The sequence below is a fragment of the Pterocles gutturalis genome, unplaced genomic scaffold (genome assembly GCF_000699245.1).
Source record: "Pterocles gutturalis isolate BGI_N339 unplaced genomic scaffold, ASM69924v1 scaffold34817, whole genome shotgun sequence".
Classification (NCBI taxonomy): Eukaryota; Metazoa; Chordata; class Aves; order Pterocliformes; family Pteroclidae; genus Pterocles; species Pterocles gutturalis.
The window spans coordinates 18,153-42,324 of record NW_010111681.1 but is presented as its reverse complement, the minus strand read 5'-3'; the positions used below and the strand labels follow the sequence as shown (position 1 = coordinate 42,324).

Here is a 24,172-nt window from a genome sequence, read left to right as displayed (position 1 = left end):
AGCGAGAGTGACGGGCTGGAGGGGTTAGCGGGAAACAAAGAGGATAAAACCAATTTGAGAAGTCCGTGAGGAAATCAGGAAGAGAAAATCTCCCACTTCTGAGATACCTAATGCTTTTCTGTAGCTAACGGGGAGGAGAGCTGTTTGTGTGGTGCGAGATATTCCCTTAGGTTTATGCAGCCTACGTGCATCGTGAACAAAATTAATGTTTCAAGCTTGCTTTAGCAGTGGGAGATCGTGCAAATATTCCCCTTTGGGGCTGTTGGGATCCTGAGCGTTGTTGAAGCTGCTTGTGGTGCAGCAGGTTCGCCCAGGGCTCAGCCCATTGTGCTGGTCAGGGAGGAAGAAGGGGACCATCGGGGAAAATGAAAAAAGTAGTGTAACGTCTAGATTTAGACTAGACATTAGGAAGAAATTTTTCACTGTGAGGGTGGTGAGACACTGGAACAGGTTGCCCAGAGAAGCTGTGGATGCCCCATCCCTGGAGGGGTTCAAGGCCAGGCTGGATGCAGCCTCCTCAGCAGCAGCCGCCCTTCCTTCAGAAATCTGAGTCTCCCATGTGATACATACACCTTTTTTAAAGGCAAAACAAAGAGCTCCCATAGCCCTCCTTGCAGGCTACAGTCATCCCATTCCTGTTAATGAAGTTGTACTCCCTGTCATAGCAGGGTTCCTTTTGTTCTACTGTCCTGCTTGTAACATGTCGTCCCGTAGGACGAGATGTTGTGTTTGTGTGCTAAAAGATGTGTGCATAGATTTCTTATTAGATGACAGTAATATGTGCCTAGAAGCACATACTTAAATAGTATTTTTTAAACTTTACTTGTATATATTTCTTTGTTTATTAGCTTTCTAAAAATCTTAGTATGACTTGACTCATTTGGGGCTTCATTTGCTTTCTGATTGTAGTGAAAGTTATATAACTTTTGACTGCAGATCATTTTGATTTTTAATTTTTGTTTTTTTAGTTATTTTGGCAGACAGATTAATTTTCTGTTTTGGTGGGTTTGGTTTTCCATCCTCCTCCCCACCCCCCAACAGTCTGCTAATTCAATTTGTTAATTGGAAACCATTCGGTGAGAAATGTGATTCTGAGCTCCTGTTTAAGAAAGTCTTTATATCCTTATGGTTGGAAATATAGTTGATATATGCGTACTACTTTGTGAGTGTATACATAGTAGAGATGATGTATAAATATAATAAGACATAATATAGTGAATTTAGCCAGAGGAGACTTTCAGCATTAATTGTTTGGTGGCTGCTACATGGGAAGTCACCGTGACACTCCCTAGTTTTCTCGAACATCTTATAAGAGTGCTGAAGCATAAGAATTCTTTATACTTGCTATTTCTATGTGGTAAACAGAAACATTATTTGCAAAAGGTTTTCAAATGTTGTTGGAAAATCAGAGAAATAAACATTGTGTGGAATTTTTGTACGAGTCCAGTAAAACAAATCTGTACTATCATTATTATTTCTAGTATTAGATTTGTTGCTCATGTTTAAAATGGAAACACTCTTTTTTTCTTTAATTATAAAATTGATATGTTTTATTAAAGAGGAGCCATGTACTCAGTCTTTCTTTAAGTTCCAGTTTTTACCTTTACCAACATACCTTCTGTTAGGAAAAAAGCCCTGTTTAAAAGATTATTGCAAATAAATGTAAATAAGCCAGTAACACTTTCTGTAAAATGAGTGTTAAGTATATGAAAAGTGCCAGATGATTATTTAAAACCCCACCACTTTTCTATAGTTGTGGTTTAACCCCAGTTGGCAATAAGCACCACACAGCCACTCACTCACTCCTCCCCTCCCCGGCCCCAGTGGGATGGGGAGGAGAATCAGGAGAACAAACTCATCGGTTGAGGTAAAGATGGCTTAATAGGACAGCAAAGGAAGAAATAATAGTAGGATATACACACATGTACAGTGTAGTTGCTTACCACCTGCTGACTGATGCCCTGCCAGTCCCAAGCAGCAATTGCTACTTCCTGGCCAACTCCCTCCAGTTTATATACTGAGCATGACATCGTGTGGTATGGAATATCCCTCTGACCAATTTGGATCAGCTGTGCTCTCTCCCAGCTTTTTGTGCACCTTCTCACTGTCAGAGCATAGGAAGCTGAAAACTCCCTGAGTTTGTATAAGCACTACTTATCAACAACTGAAAACATCAGTGTGTTATCAACATTATTTTCATATTAATTCCAAAACACAGCATTATACCAGCTATTAGGAAGGAAATTATGTAAACCTAACCCAGGGCATCTCTCAACAGTGTTTAATAGAGTTTAGCATTTTACAGAATTGAATTTTGTAATTATTAGAATTGCAACCTTAATTTGGTTAATAAAGAATATGAGTATATTATGTTGTTAGCATTTTATATTTCTTAGACTTTCTTTATTCTTTCTTTTGTAGCAAAGTACCAATGTAGATGTAGTTCGTTTTCCATGCGTGGTTTACATAAATGAAGTACGCGTCATTCCTCCAGGAGTGAGAGCCCACACAAGTTTGCCTGACAATAGGGCTTATGGGTAAGTGAAAGATACTAGGTATCTGATTCAGCAGCACCTTCCTGTTGTTTTTTTTCAAAATTGTATATCTCAATAGAACCTCCTGTATAAAAAGTTAAAATTCATTTATGTGTCTGGTGAATTTGTAATTATTTTGGGGAATTACTTAACATAATTTCAAGTTTTTTTCCCTTGTTAGTCCTGCTTACTCTGATAAGGAGTTCGACAGAGTTAATTTTTACTTTTGTTCTGTTTCCAGAGAGACATCCCCACATACATTTCAGCTGGACTTGTTTTTCAACAATGTCAGCAAGCCAAGTGCCCCTGTTTTTGATAGGCTGGGGAGGTAAGTACTGTCAAGATTAGTGCGTGGCTCCATTATCTACATTATCTTCACTATCCTGAGAATTTTTTAGTGCAGAAAATGCTCAACGGAAAATCTGTACCTCCCCATGGTTTTCATGTTTGGTCTGGTTTTTGCTAGTTTGTGTTCTTGCCCTTTTCCTCCATTCTGTGTGAGAAGACAAAGTTTCACGCTTAAAATAATAAAATATTCTGTTATTTTTAAACTTACCGAGTCCATATATATTAATGAAAAGTATTTTGTTAAAATAAGTGATTTTGCACTCTTGTTTTTAAGAGCATGTATTTGTTCTGTGTTTTATTATTGGTGTATGTGTTTAGTACTGCTGCGTTACATTTCTGTGAACATGCTTTATATTAATGGAAAAATAACTTTGTGTATTTTACTTAACAGCCTTGAATATGATGAAAACACGTCAATTATTTTCAGACCCAATGCAAAGGTAATGCAATGTGATTTGAACAACCTTTTCTACATGTCTGCCATTTAGGTATGAGTATGGTTGTGTGTGGTGTGTTAATGCTGTGTAAAGCATTTATTGTGTAGGATCTCATTCTAAAACCTACCTGTAGTTCAGATACTTTAGAGCCTCTGTCTATAATGGCATGAATTGTAGATTTGATTGCTTGACAGTTCCTATAGAGTTTATCAAAAGAACTATCTGCTACTTATGAGCAAAGATGAATTGAACGTTGTGACTGCAGGCCACAGCTGAGCACATAATTTTCATATCTGCTTGGATTTATTTCATTCAGATCAGTGTTTGTGTGACCCACAGTAGTGACTTTTTTCATTAATGGGCAGGTACTGATAAGTGCTTTTTCTTTTTTTTTAAAAAAAAACAGGTCAACACCGATGGATTAGTTCTAAGAGGATGGTACAACTGTCTGACTTTGGCAATATATGGCTCAGTTGACAGGGTAATAAGTCATGAGAGAGAGTCGCCTCCTCCACCCCCACCTCCTCCACCACCTCCTCAGCAACAGCCTGGTTTGAAAAGAAACCCAAAACATGGTAAGCCTTATGAGAAGACAGATTTTTTTTTTTTTTTAATGAAAATAGTATCCCATCTGAAAGAAACCCAATTCTTTCACATTTTAGACTTCAGTGGCTTTATTTTTCTAGCTTTATGCCATTGTTCTGTAGTTTTTTAATTTTCTTTTAGATTTATCTTGAATGTTTTTAAGTGGATTCTTGTCTAGTGGTTTTTTTGAGAGTGGGTTACTTGATCTGTTGGTAATTACCTGGGATGGTCAAAATGGAGTTGCTAATTTGTATGAACTCATTAAAATTTAGATGATTCTAAAAAAAGTCTCTAAAAAAGTGATTAGAATAGTATTAAAATTAAAAAAAAAAGAAAATTTCCGTCATAATTAACTTTCCTTTTGTGATCTTTACGTAAAGTACATTACAGAAGAGTGCTTTGTGCAGTTGTTGGAATGACCATGAATAGAATCCATGATCAAGTTTCTGCTTCAGTTTTGGTTTTGAATTTAGAATTAGAACTGTCTTATTCAAGGTACAGTTATTGGGTTGCAAAATTTGAATACTCTGTGTAGTAAAAAACAGTTGTAAACTGTAAGAAACAGTTGATTAAAATGTAAACTTCTTTTTAGAGTTACAATATTGCTAGCCAAAAATGTAAAAGGCAAAAATGGCAATTACACATGTTAATTTTAGCCCAGTATTACATTAAAAAAATCAATAGTGTTAATAAGCTTGCTTATTGATGTAGTTCTTGATTACATCAAAAGTGACTTCAGAAAACTGCTTCGTGTACTGCAGATACAGAACACAGATTAAATAACAGCTAGGAAATGAAGGTGTCAAAAGTAGCACTGAAAAACTAAAATTTCCTGCTTCTATTTATGTGATTCCATTAAATGCAAGTTTTAATTTTCACAATAAATACAGCTGATGGAGAGAAAGAAGACCAGTTCAATGGCAGCCCTCCAAGACCACAACCTAGGGGACCAAGGACACCTCCAGGCCCTCCTCCTCCTGATGATGATGAGGATGAACCCATGCCAGTGTCAGGTAGAATGAGAACAGACTGTGTTTTTTCAGCTGCACATCACTGCTTAGTGGAAGCAGGATTCTGTGTTCCTGCCTGATGTGAGGTTTCCTGTCTGCTGTTACTCCTGCTGGACAGATTCAGTTTTAGGATTTGAAAGAAAATCTGTTGGCTGTGTGTATCAATTTAAAAGTTAGTAGATTTGAGAATATCAGATGTTGACCAATGCACTGCTTGAACAGGCTGCTCTTATTTTATGTGAATGTTCTGTTGAATCTGGTATTCGTTGCCCTTCTTCTCCATCTCTCTGCAGCATCTGCCAAGTTCTCTGGTCTCTGTATGGGTTAAAAGTGCCAAGACCTCTTTACATGTTTCTTCATAGTCTTACTGAACTAAGTAATTGTTGCTTGTGTTCAGTCAAATTACCTGAAGATTTTCTTCAAGCTGCTTTTTTTGTATCTCCACTATGCGCAATGCAAAGTTCTAAAACATATTGAGTGTTGGATTTCAGAGTACTCATATTTCTTAAACTTTGTATGTGTTTTTAGTGGTTGGGGAAAAAGATGATGATGTGGACCACAGGGAGGATTACTTTGAGCCCATTTCACCTGATAGAACATCCATTCATCAAGAAAGCCAGTATTCTGATGATGGAGAAGTGGAGGAGGATCAAGCAGAAGAAGGAGAAGATGAAGATGATGTGGATGTTGAGGAGGATGAGGAGGATGAGGATGATGAGGATGATGATGATGATGGGCAAACAGTAGATAGTATTGCTGATGAGGAAGAGGAAGATGAGGAGGAAGATGAAGATGAAGAAGAGGGTGAAGAGGAGGAGGAAGGTGAAGGTAAGTGAAGTTGTGAAAAGTTAAGGAAAAAAAATCAGGTTTATGAAATTTTGATGGCAGTAACATTATGATGACTAGGGGTGAAGAGAACTGGATCCCTTTCCCTTGGCCGTTGCACTGTTGCCTGCCTTATTTATGGTTCTGATATCTCTTGAGAACAGTCTTTTGCTGTGGAGTATTTCTTTATAGTAAATCTTCCTGTTTCTTTCTATAAATAGAGGAAAATAGATACAGCTTTTATAGGTGAGAATCAACTTCGATCTTGTTATCTGGTTTGTTTAGAAGTGTAGGAAAGTGGTGAAAGAAATTATTTCTTAATTAAAAATAAAATAAAACTGTTTATATAATAATGTCAGTAGTCATCTTCTTGCATTATTTAAAGTTCCCACGCATGTCTGTGCAAATGTTGAGCTAGAATTTTTGTAACAGATGCAATCATAGGAAGAAAATTGGACAATATTGTAGTACGTAGTTGTACCCTAGTTAAACTTTTTGCTTTTTACTTTCTTTTAAATGTCTCTGTTATTACATTAAAAAAATCTGTCAACTGAGGCTTTCACTTACATCTGGAGAGAGAAAGCTTTCTGTATGTCAGTGTATGATTGTTCTCTAAACCAGTAACATTTGTATTAAATAAATTACTACTTCTTTATTTTGAGCAGGTTCTCAGCAGTTATGAACTGGTTTATCCATAGTTGACTTTATTTCATAACTGAATCTCTTTCTTTTTAGGAGATGATGGATATGAGCAGATTTCAAGTGATGAAGATGGAATTGCTGATCTGGAACGTGAAACATTTAAGTATCCAAGCTTTGATATTGAATATACTCCTGAGGATTTGGCATCTGTGCCTCCTGTGACATATGAACCTTTTGAAAGGGAGCTTGGACCTCTTTTATACTTCAGCTGCCCTTACAAGACTGTATTTGAAAATGAAGTTGGTAAAATAAAGGACCAAGATCCAGAAAAAGAAAATTCCGGGGCAGTGGAAGCCTCAGTTAAATTAACTGAACTGTTGGAATTATATCAAGAGGAAAGAGGTGCAAAGTGGGTCACTGCGTTAGAAGAAGTTCCAAGTTTAATAGTAAAAGGTTTGAGCTACCTGCAGGTGAAAGATACAAAGCAAGACTATATTACCCAGCTAGTAGACTGGACCCTGCAAGCTTTAAACCTTCAGGTAGCTCTCAAACAGCCCATTGCTTTGAATGTCCGACAACTCAAAGCTGGGACAAAATTGGTATCGTCGTTAGCAGAATGTGGGACTCAAGGAATATTGGCACTCTTGCAGGCAGGAGTTATTAACCTGTTATTTGAACTGTTGTTTGCAGATCATGTATCATCCTCCCTTAAACTTAATGCTTTTAAAGCTTTGGATAGTGTTATTAGTATGACTGAGGGAATGGAAGTGTTCCTAAGGGGTGGCGCAGATGTACATGAAAAAAGTGGTTATCAGAAACTCCTGGAACTCATCCTGTTAGATCAGACTGTGAGAGTAGTAACTGCTGGTTCTGCAATTCTCCAGAAATGTCACTTCTATGAGATTCTGTCAGATATTAAAAAGGTGGTTGATCAGTTAGCGGAGAACACTCCTTCTCTTCCTAATCACACGGAGCCAGAACAGGACCAGGACTTGTCAGGACTTGAAAGAACCAACCAAGAATATGAGAATGATGTGGAGGCTCCTATGGACATGGATCATCTTTTGGAATCTTCTAATATAAGCGAAGGAGAGATGGAAAAACTTGTTAGTCTTCTTGAAGAGATCTTCCATTTGATGGAAACTGCTCCTCATACAATGATTCAGCCACCTGTGAAATCTTTCCCAACCATGGCACGCATTACAGGCCCTCCAGAAAGGGATGATCCTTACCCTGTCCTGTTTAGGTATGGCAACTGCAAGTTCACTTTCTAGAGTGTATTTCCTCCAGCTTGATATAGGTATTTTTTAAGGATGACCTTGCTGACTTACACTTCTAGGTGTTTCACTTTGTACTTTAGTGGAGGATTCTGGATTGTGCTTATAAAGTTTGAGAGAGTTTGATAGTTAATGTACCTGTTATTTTGCTGGCGTTCAATGAACCTATCATGCAAATAACAAGAAGTTAACCTCTTGTTATTATGGGTACTGTGCTAGCACTTCAGTCACATTCATAGATCCTGGCCAGTTGTGCTAGATGCTGTACAAGTGCGTATATGAAAATTGGTACAGACCTAGTGTGTTTTCCCATTGATGTCTTGGAACACGTCTGTGCATATGGATAAAACAAGTCTGGAATACCTCTGTCTGTATGCTGAGCTGGCAAGATATAAGCCGGCCCTGGTTAGAGGTCGTGTAGTTGTGTTGGTGTCACTCACTGTTTCACAGCACGGGCAGAGGAGCTGCGACCTGCCTGCCTTCAGCCATTTAAAGGATCCCAGGGTTATTTCTCTGTTAGCAAGTTTCTGTCTAGGAAATATTTCTCTAAATGCTAACAGGTTTCTTTGATAGTAGCGGTGTAGGTCATGGCTGAATATGAGAGTCTTCAAATCACCTCTTACATATGCTGTAATGACTCGTTTCTTAGCATGTTTAGAACATTTAACTCAGCATTGATGAAGATTCAGATACAGCAAATTTATTAATAAAATATTAAGTGTTATTTTGTTTGTAGATAAGGTGAGGGTTTTTTTTTGGAGATCAGAACTTTATATTTAGGGATTTATTTCCTGTAACTATTGCAGCAATTGTATTTTGTAGTATTAAAATTTTGTACTACTTCATAATTAGTTATTATTTCTCATAGTTCATAGTGCAATAAATATGGAAGCTAGGAGGCACATAATGTCATATAATGCTATTGAGCAGTGTTGTCAGACAATTGTAACATTACTGATTATTTGCCTGTTCATTTTTTTTTTTCCCAGATATCTTCATAGTCACCATTTCTTGGAATGCATTACTTTGCTACTGTCTATTCCAGTGACAGGCGCACATCCAGGTGTGCTTCAGGCTATACGAGATATATTGCGCTTCCTGGCACAGTCACAGAAGGGTCTTCTTTTCTTTATTTCTGAGTATGAAGCAACAAACTTGTTGATTAGAGCACTTTGTCAATTTTCTGATCCGGATCAAGAGGAAGGTCTCCAATCAGATGGTGCCAATGAGGATACTTTTGCCCTGTGGCTCCTGCATTCAACACAGACATTACAGTGCATTTCAGAATTATTCTGCCACTTTCAGCGGTGCACAGCCAGTGAGGAGACTGACCACTCAGATCTGCTGGGAACACTTCACAACCTTTACTTGATTACATTTAACCCTGTGGGAAGATCTGCTGTGGCTCATGTATTCAGCCTGGAGAAAAATCTCCAAAGTCTTATTACTTTAATGGAGTACTATTCCAAAGAAGCTTTAGGGTAATTTATGCACTTTTTTATACGTTATTTTATAAATAATTCAGTAAATCTAAAATATTTTTTCTTTTAAATAATGATGTTTTTGTTTTAAAACAAAACAACTTTTAAATAGAAGAACACAATAGCAAATCAAGCCTGTCATTCACAATCAAGTACTTAATAAACAGAATCTGCATAGGTCATCCACAAAGGTGTTGTAATATAGGTCAGACTTTGGCTGTATGAAAAAAACAGTAAGCAGGCAGTTTTAATTCAAGCATAAGATTTGACTATGAAACAAGCAAAAAGTTTGACTGGGGAAACTGGACACTCCACACTTCTCTGGAGTCAGAATCTCTCAGTTCTTTAAGTTCTCCTAAGTGTTAAAAACAGTAATGATTTTCTGTGGACAGGCAGTTTTACTTCTTTAGGTAGCCGTGCTTTTGAAACAAGATCTGTAAAACCGAAAGTTATGGAAAAAGATTTGTGTGCCGCTTGACTAGGTCTCATCTTCTGTGGATGCTGAAATAGATAAGAAGTAAATGTAAAAGAAAGCTTTCACTTTTCAAAAAGCGTAGGAGAAAATTGTTTGGTTTTTCTTTTTTGTTCATAATTATATGGGGCAATCCTTGGTGAAGGTAAAAGTTCTGTAGGTAGATTATTTTAAGGGTCAGAGAATGAGTATTCAGTTGTAGTAGCTGAGATCTAAAGAAAATCCTTATTGTTGTTTCAGAGACTCAAAGTCTAAGAAGTCAGTTGCTTATAATTATGCCTGCATCCTTATTTTGCTGGTGGTTCAATCTTCCAGTGATGTCCAGATGCTGGAACATCACTCAGCGCCTTTGCTGAAGCTTTGTAAAGCAGACGAAAATAACACCAAATTGCAAGGTACAGTGTGTGTCATTATCAACTAAATTGTTTGAGTGTATAGAAGAAACCTTTTATATGTGGGTAATTGGTGCTTCATGATCATCTGGTTTGGATAATGTATATAATGAAATTCCTTTTCCAGCTGCATCTGATTAGTTGAGTCACTGAGATAATGTGTAATTTTTTTTTTCTGTTAATGAGAGTTAAATAGGAAATTCTTTATAGTTAAATTATTTTTCAAGTAATATTAACTACCATGAATTTTGGATAATTACAGGAAGTTTGAAATTATTTCTACGTTGAAAATAGGAGAGCAAATTTTAGTAAAAATGGGCTAACTAGTCAGTGAGCTGACTCTTATTTTTGTAGTTCCCTTTAGTGATGTATCCTTATAGGGTCTTTATATACTAATAATCTTGGGACTGTTTTCTGGCACCTAGGCCAACTGGCATGGAACAGTCTGTTACCCGTTACTAAATCTTTTGACCGCCAAACTGTGTCTCAGTGTGTTCCCTGGCTTGCAGTGACTCACAGATCAGGCCCAGGTCATTTGGCAAAGTCATGGTGGGCACTATACTGACACCTGAACGTTGAAACTCTTGATGTCCAGAGTTGTGCTCTGCATTGCTGCTTAAATGATTGATGTAGACATATCAGTAACTTCTTCCAAAATTTAAATGCACTGAAAAAAATCAGAGTTCTTCAAAGTTTTAGTTTAATTCCCTCCTCTGCCATGCTTTTATTTCTTTTCTCCTCACCTGATTATCAGGCCGTTTAATGAGAGGCAGGGCTAGTTGATTAAACCAAATAATGAAATCAATCTGAGACTAATTCTCAGTTCGTATCCAGCTGACCTTTGAACCCTCACATTCTTTTAAATGTTTTAATGGAACAATGGGTTTTAAAACTTTAAATCTCATGTCCCAAAAAATTGGGACTTTGAGGTTATTCTGGAATAAGAGAGACTGTTAATCTGTAAGGACTTCCAGAGTTAATATGTGTTACTGGTGCAGAGATTGGCTCCATTTGGGCATTTAATATGGGCTTTGTGTTCAGTTGGTAGTAACCAGTCATGTACACTAAGGGGAATGTGCTTTGGTCCTTGCTCTTTCTGGCTTTTTCTTTAGCTGACAGTGGGGCCCTTAGTGTCTCTTATAATATGTTTAATTACAAATAATCCAGATAATAAGATGAAAATCATTTGGGTATTCGGGTTGACCAGAGCCAAATTTTGTCTGTGACCATGAGGTGTATTGCCTGTTCTGAAGTCCTGTTTTTGTTGATACTTTCCAGCTGGCTACAGCTGCTGTGTATACCTCACAAATTTCACACTTGGTCCTAGTCCCTGTTGTGTAAATTAAATACATTTTTATTGAAAAAAGTTTTATGTTCATAAATGCACTGATAAGTTCCTTGATTAACTCTCTTTTTTTCCCCCCCCAGAGCTTAGCAAGTGGCTTGAACCTTTGAAAAATCTTAGATTTGAAATAAATTGTATCCCAAATCTCATTGAATATATCAAACAGGTTAGTAAAGTCCAGATAGATGCTGTCTTGTAGTTGTGCTCTATAAGCTTAGACCTTTTGTAGTTTGTTGTTTTATTTTAGGTATCTACTAATATATGGTATTTAAAAATATGTTCTGTTATACAAAATCGATGTCTTTATTAAAGCTTATGATGTAGGCCAGTTCTTGCTCTCAGTTATATTTATTGAAACAAAATCTAAGGTAACTACATGATGCAAAGGTCCAACTATTTAAATATTTTAGCTTGCCATAAAACCTCAACACAAATGTTGATCTTCCTTTTTTTGCTTCTGCTGTGTTTGTGACTGCTTTCCAAAAGGTGGAATAATTGAACTTAAATTTTGTGGAATACTTACAGTAACTAAATACAGAAATACAGAATTTTGATACTAAGCTAGTGATATACTTGTTGTAAAGTCCTTCCATGTAATATGGGTTCTTTTCTCTCTCCTTTCTTTAAACCGTAAAAGAATATTGACAGTTTGATGACCCCAGATGGAGTTGGTCTTCCTACTGCACTTCGTGTTCTTTGTCATGTTGCATGTCCACCACCTCTGGTAGAAGGTATGACCAATATATTTCTACTGCTTAACAGAGAAGTCTTAGTTTTCTGAGTCTTCGACATGTCTCAAGTGTAACTCTGTTTGCCCAGGATAAATTAAGCATACAGAAATGTTATTTCTTGTTTTTTCTGTACAGGTCAACAGAAGGACCTTAAGTGGAATCTTGCAGTTATTCAGCTCTTTTCTTCTGAGGGAATGGACACCTTCATCCGGGTGTTACAGAAGCTGAACAGCGTACTTATTCAGCCTTGGCGACTACATGTCAACATGGGCACCACACTTCACAGAGTCACTACTGTTTCTATGGCCCGTTGTACACTCACTCTTCTTAAAACAATGCTAACAGAACTCCTGAGGGGTGGATCTTTTGAATTCAAAGACATGCGTGTTCCATCAGCACTTGTTTCTTTACACATGCTCCTGTGTTCCATTCCTCTCTCAGGCCGCTTAGACAGCGATGAACAAAAAATTCAGAACGACATTGTTGATATCTTACTGACTTTTACACAAGGTGTTAATGAAAAGCTTACAATTTCGGAAGAAACTTTGGCGAACAATACTTGGTCTTTAATGCTGAAAGAAGTTCTCTCTTCAATTTTGAGAATTCCTGAAGGCTTTTTCTCTGGACTTATACTGCTTTCAGAATTGTTGCCTCTCCCACTGCCCATGCAGACGACTCAGGTACGATTTAGATTTATTCAGTTTTTAAAGAATTTTAATTATGTATAACCCTTAGACTGTTTTTGTAGCTGTGGAAAAAACAGATATGTGAAAGGATGTATTAAAGTTTCTGTAAAGCATTTGTGTTCATCTAGATTCTTTGAAGATGCATCTTTTTAATCAGAAACAAAATTCTTCTGTTTGGAGCATCTTTTTAAATTAGGGGTCATAGGTTGTTCCTTTATCCCTTGTGAAATGATATAGACTCCCATTCTATTACTTAAATGGTTGGCTATGAAGCCTTTGAATTTAACCCTGAATGCCAAACTCTCAGTATATTAAGACTCTCCTTTCTTTTGGGGTGGATCTTGAATTTGTGATCTTTAATAAGTAAGCATAACAGTTGTGTGACAACCCATACTCCTGAAAGAATGCCTGATTTCCTGGAATTGTGCCCTGTCATTCAGTGATAATCATGAAATGGCATTGCATGTTTTTGGTGAGGACACTACTAGTACTTAGTATTTGTTTATACCTTGTGGTAGAATTCAGGTTTTATGGTAAGCGTTGAAATGAAAAGTATCCTGTTCTTCTGTTCCTTCAGGTAATTGAACCACATGATATTTCAGTGGCACTCAACACCAGGAAGCTGTGGAGTATGCATCTCCATGTTCAAGCCAAACTCATACAAGAGATAGTTCGATCTTTCTCCGGTTCATCTTGCCCACCTATTCAGCATATGTTGAGACGTATTTGTGTTCAGTTATGTGACTTGGCTTCACCTACTGCTCTTCTTATCATGAGGACTGTATTGGATCTGATTGTAGAAGACCTACAAAGGTATCTTTGTTTTCTGTTGCAGAGATTTATTTAATGAACTATTAAATTCACCTCGGTTCTGTGCAGTAGATTTAGGAGGAGGAAAATCCTTTCAGAAATACTACTTATCCATTATGAGCTGAATGAATTCTCAGTCAAGTCCTATGTGCTGTATCCTGATAATGCTTAATGTTGCCAAGGGACCATCTCATACTTTGAAGGTTTGATGTAGACAGTTTCACATTGTATATTTGTGGTAAGTATTTTATATTTTAGGAAGATTTTCTTCAGGCTGTCCCTACAAAGCCTTAGCTCCTCTCTGAAGTAAGTTCTAAAGGACCTATCTGATACAAATAGGAAAAGTAGGCCGGTAAAGTTTGCTCTCCTGAGATTTGTATACTAACAGGAAAATGTGTAGATGTTTGCAAGCTGGAGGAATTTGAATACTACAAATTCAGAGGGTTTTGAAACAATGAGTACTGTTTAATTGAAAGCATAATTACCCACATACTGTCTGTATAAAAGCATATTTATTTGTATACAATTAGATGCTATAGTATGTTAAATGGATAGTAGCTTAGTTAATTTATGATGCAACCAGAAGACATGTAGTGAAAGTTGAACAGTTTTCAAAAAGTAAATGAAACTGTAAATTTAAGTGTGTAAACTAGGTGTTTTTTACAAAATGCAGAATTATATGACTCCTGTAATGATTGTTTTTATAGTTTCTTAGATCACTTTAAAACAGCTTTTTCAAAGTGCATTGATATCCTTTCAGCAACACAGAAGATAAAGAGAAGCAGTACACTGGACAGACCACTCGGTTGCTTGCTTTATTGGATGCCCTGGCTTCACATAAAGCTTGTAAATTGGCTATTTTGCATCTTATCAGTGGAACTACTAAAGGTGATGAAAAGTATGCAGAGGTTTTCCAGGAGCTCTTGGCTTTAATGCGATCGACTGGGGACAATGTCACTCATCAGCAATGTGCAGAATATGTAACTTCCCTTTTGCAGTCCCTCTGTGATCAGGTATGTTCTATCTTCAGTGCATAATGTATGTTGATCATTGTAGGAGACAAATTAAATCAGGTTATTTCTAAAGTGCCTGCTTTTATCCAAAAGAAAAAAAAAAACCCTCAGCATTGTTAAAACATGACAAGATGTGTATGGTTGGCTGCTTTGGCAGGCTTGCTATCTTGTTGCTCTTGAATGTTAATCCCTTCATTTTGTGATATCTCTTTTGCATTACGTGCACTGTTCTGGTAGCTCATGGGAGACCAAAAACTGAATGGCACAAAGATTGATTGTCCCCTCAGCTGATGGGGATGTTGTTTCGCCCTGTGGTCCACTGTCACAGCTTCAGTTGTGACTATTCACCTTTTGCAGTTGAATAAGTATGTATCTCCTAGCTCTCTTAACTGGAACCTCTTAAAAATGTATTCCAAATATAAAGATATAGATGATAATGCTGCTACCATAAAATGCCACTGTTTACAAAAAAAAAATAATTATTAAAGTAAGAAACATTATCTGAAAACTGATTTATAGACTAGCCCCGGTAGTTTCTCGCTAGTTGCATGCATAGATTTGCATGTAATTATTTGCCTTATTAGTTGCATATATTTATTCGCTTTAGTGTTCACCCACTTACGCAAAAGACTCTTGGACGTTGTTGCTTTTATGTTTTTAAAAATCAATAATGGTTTGTAACCCTTAACAGAAACAAATTAAAAAGCATACTCTGGATTAGTATTTGACTGGTCAGTAATAACTGAAATACTGGAATAAGATGATAAAGGGGTAGTGAAAGAACCTAGTGCTTCTGACTTAATGTATGCTTTGCACTTATTGCTTGATACAGTGAATGCGTTTTTTTACTATATGTATAATAATCATTTTTTTATAGGATATTGCACTCATTTTACCAAGTTCATCAGAAGGCTCTGTGTCTGAGTCAGAGCAGCTTTCCAACTCCTTACCAAGCAAAGAGCTGATGCCCTTAATTTGTGACTCTCTGATGGAAACATTAACTAATTCTGAGAGCAGTTACAACTGTCTGCTGACATGTATCCGAACAATGATGTTCCTTACAGAGCATGACTATGGCTTCTATCACTTAAAGAGGTATGATATTTTAAGATATCTCTGACAATTTAAAATTATTTTAAAACTTGTGCAATGTGAAATCATTCTCTACTTAAGAAATGTTGAGGATAAGGCACTTGAACTTTCATTTCTTCGGGGCTTTTGTGTTTTACTCAGTATTTTGCTCTTCTTTCACTTGAGATTTTCTCTTAATCATTTCTGCAGTGTGCACGCAGGAGTACTTTCTTTCAACAAACCATTAAAAAAAGATTTGTACACTCCAGTTCCACACTCCAAGGCTGGAGGATTAGAATGAGATACAGGGCTTGTGTCCTTCCCTTTTGAGTCACTCAGTATTTAGAGCTCTCGTCTGGGACATTGGAGAGCTGTCTGTCATTCCCTCTATTTTGAGAGGATTCAGTTTACACTTCCATAGAGCATTCTGGCCTCCAGGAAATTAAGGCTTTTGAAATTAGGCTTTTTTTTTTTTTTTCAAACTACTTTTGTGGACTCAACTCCCTTTTGAACAGACTATATACATGCATTGGACAGTTTTGTATTGTTTTGACACTTAGTTCCTTGTCCTGTATTTGGACCTGTTTCTGTCCACTGAAGGTGAGGTGCAGAGAGGCAAGAAAGTTGTGAAATTTCCAAAGAGCAAAAGGTAGTACCTGGAGCCTTGTCAATAAAAGGTTGTTCAAAACACTCTAAGCAGCGCTACAGAACTGTGCTGCTCAGATGACAAGAAGCTATACAATCCACAAATGAAAAATAAGCAGATTAAAGATACTGTTGTTTCTATGATCCCATATGTCTACTGTCAGCTTCAGTGCACAGCCTCCCTATTTCTGTGTTGATGATTACCTTTCTGGTATGTTTCTGCAGTTAGGCATCGTGAGATGCAGTGAAATTGTAACAGCAGGCATGATCCTGCTTTATACATAAAGCCCTTGTGCAAGCAAATATTTCTAAACTCCTGTGCCTTTTCCACCAAAGATGAAAATGTAATTTCTTGCAGGTTTTAGAGGTATTGGTGTAGCATGTATAGCTGTATATGTGCGGTCTGAAATACCTGCAGACAACACTGGTGAGAACAACAGTCTAGTACAGAGAAAATGATGAGGCTTCAGCTTCATAATCAAAACTCAGCTTGATAATTGTAAAATTTACCAAATTTGTTTTGCATATATGTTGTTTTCTTATAACAATCTACAGTGGAATTGTCACAATGTATGCACTAATAAAGTATTTTCTCTCTTTTCATTATGAAAACAGCTCTCTGAGAAAACACAGCAGTGCTCTGTACACTGTATTAAAGCGAGTAATAACTAGTTTTAGCAAAGACACAGGTGAACTGGCCTCTTCTTTTTTGGATTTTATGCGACAGATTCTAAACTCTGATACATTGGTAAGTGAATATGTATTGAACACTTAGACAAAATCAGCTGCATTTCTCTGAAATGTGCAGAGTGAGTCATGGTCAGGAACAGTTTTTTCAGAAAGCAGCTGACTGTGCAGATTGCTGTGTAAGACTTTTCCATCAGTGGTGTTAGTGCCATCTCTAGTTGTTAATGAAATCTGGGAAAGCTGGGCAGAGTATGTGCTTAGGAAATAAGAGGGTTTTTCAATAGGAAGAACAGTAAATTGATTCATATTGATTTCCTTAGTGAATAGCATGCTATTGTGGCATCATGCTGAGAGTTCCTGTATCTATATGTAATATAGAATGGAATTGAACTTAATTCTGTGATACAAACCTCAGCTTATATAGTAAAGGATTGCATTCATCTTGCTGCAGCATGTAAACTTGCTCGTTGAAGTGTACTTGATTAAAATATTTTGCATAATATGTTTTTAAATCAAGAGATTACTCTTGTTTTGCTAGATTTGCTCTACTGTACCTTTGAATTCTAAGGTGTTTGCAGTCTGCAGTATAGTGAATATTTCTGTTGACTTATTTCCCACTTGTCAAATATTTCAGGGATGTTGCGGAGATGACGGAAGCCTTATGGAAGCAGATGGATCTCATCCAGGCAGAACGCTGGGTCTAACTACTGCAGAGTTAAAACAGCTATTGCAGAACAAAGAAGAAACCCCAGAAAACCTGCTGCTTGATCTGGAGAAACATGTTATGGTAAAAGAATTTAAATCATCAAGTTGTTGTTGTGGTCTTGTATCTGAATGTGTTTTTAAAATGATACAGACTATCCCTCCTCGATGAGAAGGGTGTGCAAATCTGTGGCATGCCTTGCAGAATTGGTAATAACTGTTGCCATTGTTTTAATCCTGGTGTCCAGAATCACTTGTTCTGATGCAGGATGCATTCTGTCTTTATTGTTTGTCTTGTGGTAATGCTGAGAAGTTGTGGGTAGGGTTGGGATCTGCTTGTGCTGAGAGTATTTGCACACCAGAAGAGCACAGGCAGTTAACTGTGTGATGAAAGGCTGCGGATGCATACAACAGGGAGCGTTTGGATAGTGGTGAGCAGATTGTTAATGTAACACTGCTTAGCAGTGGCTTGATGTTACTGGTGACCAGTAACAAGTGGAATCCCCAGGAGTCAATAGTGAGGCTGATGTTGAGTGTTTTCACCAGAGACCTGAACAATGGATGCATCTTCAGTGAATTTTGTGGATGACAGTAAGCTGGGAGAGTGACTGAAGTGACATACAACAAAGTCTCAGACCAGAGGGACCTCCACCAACTTTTTAGGATTGGTTTAGCCGAAAGCTTGTGTGGGTTGTTAGGAAAAATGCAAAGTTCTGCAGTGAGAGTGGGATAATCCTATGCCTTGATGTGGGCTGGGCTGAAGAGGGCTGGTTGGTTATGGTGGATGTTAGGCTGAACATGGGCCAGGAGTGCATGGTCACTACAAACGAGGCAGACTGTGTTCTGAGCGCTCCTGAAGGAGCATGGTCAGCAAATCAAGGCACCTTACTGTCTTCGCTCCAAGAGATGCTGGTGAGCTCTCATGTGGAGTGCTGCATTCACCTCTGGCCAGCTTTGCCTTCTTGCCAGTTCTGGAGAGATCTAGGGAAACTGGAGAGGGTTCTGCCAAGGTGGTCAGGGACCTAGAGCACACGTGCTATGGAGAGAGGAGGAAGCCGGGCTTGTTTAGCCTGGGGAAAAGGCTGAGGAGCTATCTCAGAGCTACTTACAGCTGTTTGGGGCATAGTAACAGGGGTGGTGGAATCAAACTCCTTTTGGTAATTCCAGATGATAAAACAAGGGGCAGTGCCCCCAGATTGTGGCTTCAGGTTGACATTATGGGAAAAAAAAAATTGCTGAGAGAGAAGTGCAACACCTGGAACAGGTTGCTCAGAGTGGCTGTGGAATCTTTGTCACTGAGCTTTTTTCAGACATGGCTAGATTAAGTTACGGCTGACCTGATCTGGCTTTGATGGTAGTCTTGGTTCAAGCAGGGGGGGGATTAGACTAGAGGTCATTCAGAATTCAATGCATACAACATTTCTGTGATTCTAATTGCAAACCTAACTCTAATATTCAAATCTGATTGTAAATTATTGATGGCAGCTGGGCAGTAGATGGCTAATCTAGAAGAGTCCATAAAACAGCTGCTCCACAACCTGCTGGTCACAAATACCTTTCTGGTGCGGACTCCCTCCTGTCCCTTCCCTGGCCACCTGCATCTGTGGTAAAAGATTAAAGCCTCAGCTGTGCTGATGGAGAACTAGCAGATGCAACATTGGAATGCTGTAGAGAGCTTGTTCACTAAAACCTGACATGATGCCTTCTCTGGGACTATGTTATGGAGGTTATTGCATCAACTGGAAACAAAGACTAGAATGTGCACATGGTGACATGGTTTGTTTATAACACACTGAGGAGCTCTCTGCTGTTGTTTGTGTACTTGGGTATCTTAGTTTCACTATTTGTGGATGGATAGACAAGTTTGTTTAGTGTTGCCTGCCCCCCCTCCCCCACTTTTTTTTTAAATTAACAAAAACGTATTTCCTCCTCTGAGGAGGGGAAAAAGTTCTGAATTGTGATGTATTGATGCAGGATCGTTCTAAGGAAGATGATGGCCTTGAATCCTTACTGGACAACATCGTAGGTGTGAGACAGATGTTGGAATCGGCAGGTGATTCTTGTCCACTGAGTGACCAAGATGTAGAGCCTATTCTTTCTGCACCAGACTCTCTTCAGAACTTGTTTAATAACAGGTAAAATGGTTAAGTGTGTGAGCATACCCCTTGTGATTTACTTAAGAAAATGCAATAATTTGTGCATGAGTAAATTACAAAGAGGATCTAAACAGCACTGTTGTCGCTACTACCCACTAGTCCCAGTGTATTTAATTTCATGCAAGTATCAAGGGTAAGGCAGCAACATTCACCGCAGGTTCTGTAATGCTGCGTGTGCTTGCGGTTGCTTGTAGTTCATAACCAAAGAGGTATTTGGCATTGTTTTGTTGCAGGACTACGTACGTGTTGGCAGATGTGATGGATGACCAGCTGAAGTCCATGTGGTTCTCACCTTTTCAGGCTGAAGAAATAGACACTGATCTGGATATGGTAAAAGGCCTTGTTCACATAACTGAAATGGATTTAAAAATAAGGGTTATCCTGAGCTAGTAGCATCAGAAATTCGTATGGCCAAATGGTTTGTTTTCCTGAGCTCACCCTTGTAAATTGACCCACAGAGAGGAGTTGGCATTTGTTAAAAGTTGTTATCAACTTCAGATTCGCTTGGACGCAGCCACAAAAATTGGCACCTTCTTCAGTGTTCTGATGCAGAAGTCATCTCCTTTAGAGGAACAGTTGTTGTATCAGTCCTAACCTGCTTTTGCATTGATGCTGGAGCTTTTCAGCAATTTCTGTTAAACGTAGACAAAGAATGTGGTATTTTCTTTTCCTTGCTTGTCTTGGCAGTAGTATCCAAAGAGCCTGATAGCTACACTTTTTTTAAAAAAAAAAAAATCTTTGCTCTGATGTGACAAAAGTGAAAGAAGTGTCAGTGGTAAATGAGACTATTTGCACAAGGGCTTTTCACAGTATTTGAAACTTGATTTTTATAATGTAAACTGTAAATGTAATCTTGAAAAATATACAATAACTTTTTTTAAACTAAGCAATTGGCAATGTCTTCTTATGTGAGAAATAATCAGTTTCTGTGACTTAATTCTTTTTGAGTTTTACTCTTTTTTAATTTACATGCAAAGATACTTGTGCTTTAATTTCTTAAGCAAAACCAAAAGTTGATTCCTGTATAAAAGCAGCATCAATAAATTTATAGGACTGTAGCTTAAGCTTAAGCTACGCCCTTGACTTTGTTGAGATTCAGAACCATCAAGACAATTTTTGCTGGAGCTCTGCTGCTTTTTTGTTTTGTTACTGCTGCGTTTTGTTTTGAGACACACTACTGCACTAAAAGGCAGAGGATGGAACTATTTTGCTCTAGTAGGACCCTAGCTGAATCTCATCCATCCTGATGCAGCATGTTTTCTTATTCAGATGGGCTAGTAATGATCATTGGGATAAAACTACACTCTATCATTGCAGGTAAAAGTTGACTTAATTGAACTGTCAGAGAAGGGCTGCAGTGACTTTGACTTGCAAGCTGAATTGGAGAGGTCATTTTTGTCAGAACCATCATCTCCGGGCCGCACCAAAACCACAAAAGGGTTCAAACTCGGCAAGCACAAGCACGAGACTTTCATAACTTCAAGGTAAGATGACTTTAATGAGTAAACTGTTAGTGCGTTCAGCACTGATTTGTATATTCTCAAAATGTCAAATACCTTTCAAATTGCTTCTCCAATATGGAGAATGCCTGACCTTCAGGATGAATACATTTTTACATTAACTAAATAAATCATGGTTTGTCATGACAGTGGAAAATCTGAGTACATAGAGCCTGCAAAGAGAGCTCATGTTGTGCCACCACCAAGAGGAAGAGGCAGGGGAGGATTTGGACAAGGAATTCGACCACATGATATCTTCCGTCAGAGGAAACAGAATACGAGCAGGCCACCCTCCATGCACGTGGATGATTTTGTTGCTGCAGAGAGCAAAGAAGTGGTTGCTCCAGATGGGATACCACCAGCCAAAAGGCCACCAAAAGTGTCACAGAAGATTTCTTCACGTGGTGGGTTCTCAGGGAATCGTGGAGGACGAGGAGCTTTTCACAGTCAGAACAGGTTCTTTACACCACCTGCTTCAAAAGGTATGTATCCTGTATTGGAATTGGAGTAAATGAATGCTAAAAATGCTTCAGTTATACTAACCAGATTTACTAGCAGTTAATCCTCCCTGTTGCGAGATGTTCCTGAAGCAGTGTTGTTGAAATAAGTTGTTTAGCAGTAGGAAAGGTTCTCTTGAGTGCTGTGGAATTGAAACAAGGCTGTGAGTTCCTGTGTTGCCTCTCTCTCTGTCTTTTTTATAAAAGGAGTTAGATATTATCTTTTAGCAACTGTTGGAGTGCTTCAGAGATACAGTCAGAAAAATAAAAAGCCCCCTTTACCATTTGTGACATGGCAGTTCCTGAAATCGAGCATCACAATCCATCTCTGGATTTTAATGAGGCTTTTGAATAAAAAGATGGAAGATCTTGGCAAAAATAAGATGCAATTTCCAGTGAAGCTGGAGATTCTAGCTACGGAGTGTTAAGTTTCTTTCATATATAGACAAGTTTGCATTCCTTTCCCTTCCATTGCATAGGGCAGGTTGTTGCACAGTAGAAATAGAAAATATTTCCATTTAGTAAAGTTGTAAATAATAACATTTACTTTACTACAGAACCTTAAAGTGTAGGAGTCTCTTTTAATACACTAGATAATGAGAATTCTTTTAAGCTTGAGTTGATGCCTGAAAAATAGGTATTTTCCCCTGATTCTGTGTATGATACAGTAACTTGTAAACTTTGAGTTAGAATACTGAGGGTTTGTTGATGCAGAGTAGCTTTATCTGTTTGAACTATGTAAATGTTATGTTTACCACCCTGAGTATTGTAAAGATTGAAATGGAAAAAAAAAAGTGATGTTTGCATAACAGTGTGTGGGTTTTTCTCTCCCTGTCTAGGAAATTACAGTCGTCGTGAAGGTGCTCGAGGCTCAAGCTGGAGTGCACAGAGTACGCCCAGGGGAACCTACAATGACAGTAGAGGTGGTCAAAGCAATTTTAACAGGGGTCCACTGCCACCACTGAGACCATTAAGTTCAGCATTTTTCATATGGGCATCGAACTATAGAAAATTCCTTGAATTTCATTTTTGCTTTACAAATGAAACCATGCAAGGATGCTGCAGACACCCTGAAATTCAGCAAATGTTTTAAGCATATGTGAACAGTTGTCGCTGAGACTGTATCAAATACATGCTTTCATACGAACTGCCCTGTAATCCATAAAACTTGCTGAATTGAACACTTGATCACAGAATCTTAATTTTGCATTCAGATTTTTGCAATTCAGTTGTCTTCGTATCTACATGGTAATTATAGAGCCAATCAAAGCAAAAATGCTTGCCTAAAAGAAAAGTGAAAGTTAAAAGGAGAAAACAGACCCCGTTTGTGTCTCATCTTTTTGTTTCTTATGCTTTCACAGCAGCTACTACGCCTAGGGCTTTTTTTTTTTTTTTTTTTTTTTTTTTTTTTTCCCGAATTTCTTTCCTCTTGGGGTTTTTTTTTTTTTTTTTTTTTTTTTTTTTTTTCCAACTGAGTATACTTTTCTTTGCTTTAAGGCTACCGACCGAGTCCTCGCGATCGTGCTTCCAGAGGCCGGGGAGGAATTGGACCATCTTGGACAAGTGCTAATAGTAGTAGCAGTGGTGGCTCAAGAGGAAAGTTTGTTAGTGGAGGCAGTGGAAGAGGTCGTCATGTACGTTCCTTCACACGATAAAATGAGACCTAATGGAACAGCCCAACCATGTGGACTTCTGTGAAGACGACAAAGAAGGCAGCAGCACTAATGGACCAATTCAGAGTTACTGGTATCTGGAGGACACCAAGAGAATATTTTTGTCTGAAGAAAAGTTTTTGTTTGATACAAGACTCAAAATTTCAATAAAACTCAAGACTTTGTAAATTTTTTGTTCCTTTTGAAAGAATGATTTAATTTTTTTGTGGACTTCAGTAGACAATGCTCAGTAAAGAACCTCTTTGAGTTAAGACTTGAAGAACTCCTAAAATATTCATTGTGCCAAAAGAAAGGTACAGGTGTTTTGTGTGTGACTTATTACTGCAAGAAAATTAAAAAAAAAAATGTAAGACATTTTTAAATATTTTTCTCTCAGGTTTAGAGCCATTAGCCCTTTTTTTTTGAAGCCAGTCTGAGTTATTAATGAATGAGGTCCATGTGACAGCAGCTGAAGTAGCAGGTGCTAGAAGATTGACTGAAATTAATTAATCTGTGAAAGAATACAAATGTAAACGTATTTTGTTGTACATCTTTGGTAATGTGATTAGGCACTTAAATAAGATCCCACACCTGTTAAAATTAGTAGAAAATCAGTCATTGACGTAAGTGAGAAGATAACATTCTAGGATTTACTTTACAACTTCAGCCTGTGTA

At 37.8% G+C, this 24,172-nt stretch overlaps 1 protein-coding gene across 1 annotated transcript; it reads left to right on the top strand.

Moving 5' to 3' along the window:
* Positions 1 to 2,421: 2,421 nt before the first annotated feature.
* KIAA1429 (KIAA1429 ortholog) lies at positions 2,422 to 23,500 on the top strand (the record flags this gene model as incomplete). Its single annotated transcript, XM_010073804.1, has 23 exons — positions 2,422 to 2,537; positions 2,776 to 2,862; positions 3,274 to 3,322; positions 3,726 to 3,894; positions 4,795 to 4,917; positions 5,443 to 5,742; positions 6,475 to 7,627; positions 8,648 to 9,139; positions 9,852 to 10,006; positions 11,432 to 11,514; positions 11,986 to 12,079; positions 12,215 to 12,759; positions 13,343 to 13,578; positions 14,336 to 14,588; positions 15,466 to 15,683; positions 16,920 to 17,052; positions 17,626 to 17,778; positions 19,668 to 19,828; positions 20,083 to 20,179; positions 21,167 to 21,333; positions 21,499 to 21,830; positions 22,685 to 22,826; positions 23,341 to 23,500. Coding segments are annotated over 23 exons (5,418 nt in total), but the record flags the coding sequence as incomplete, so codon positions are not given.
* Between the last annotated feature and the right edge of the window lie 672 nt (positions 23,501 to 24,172).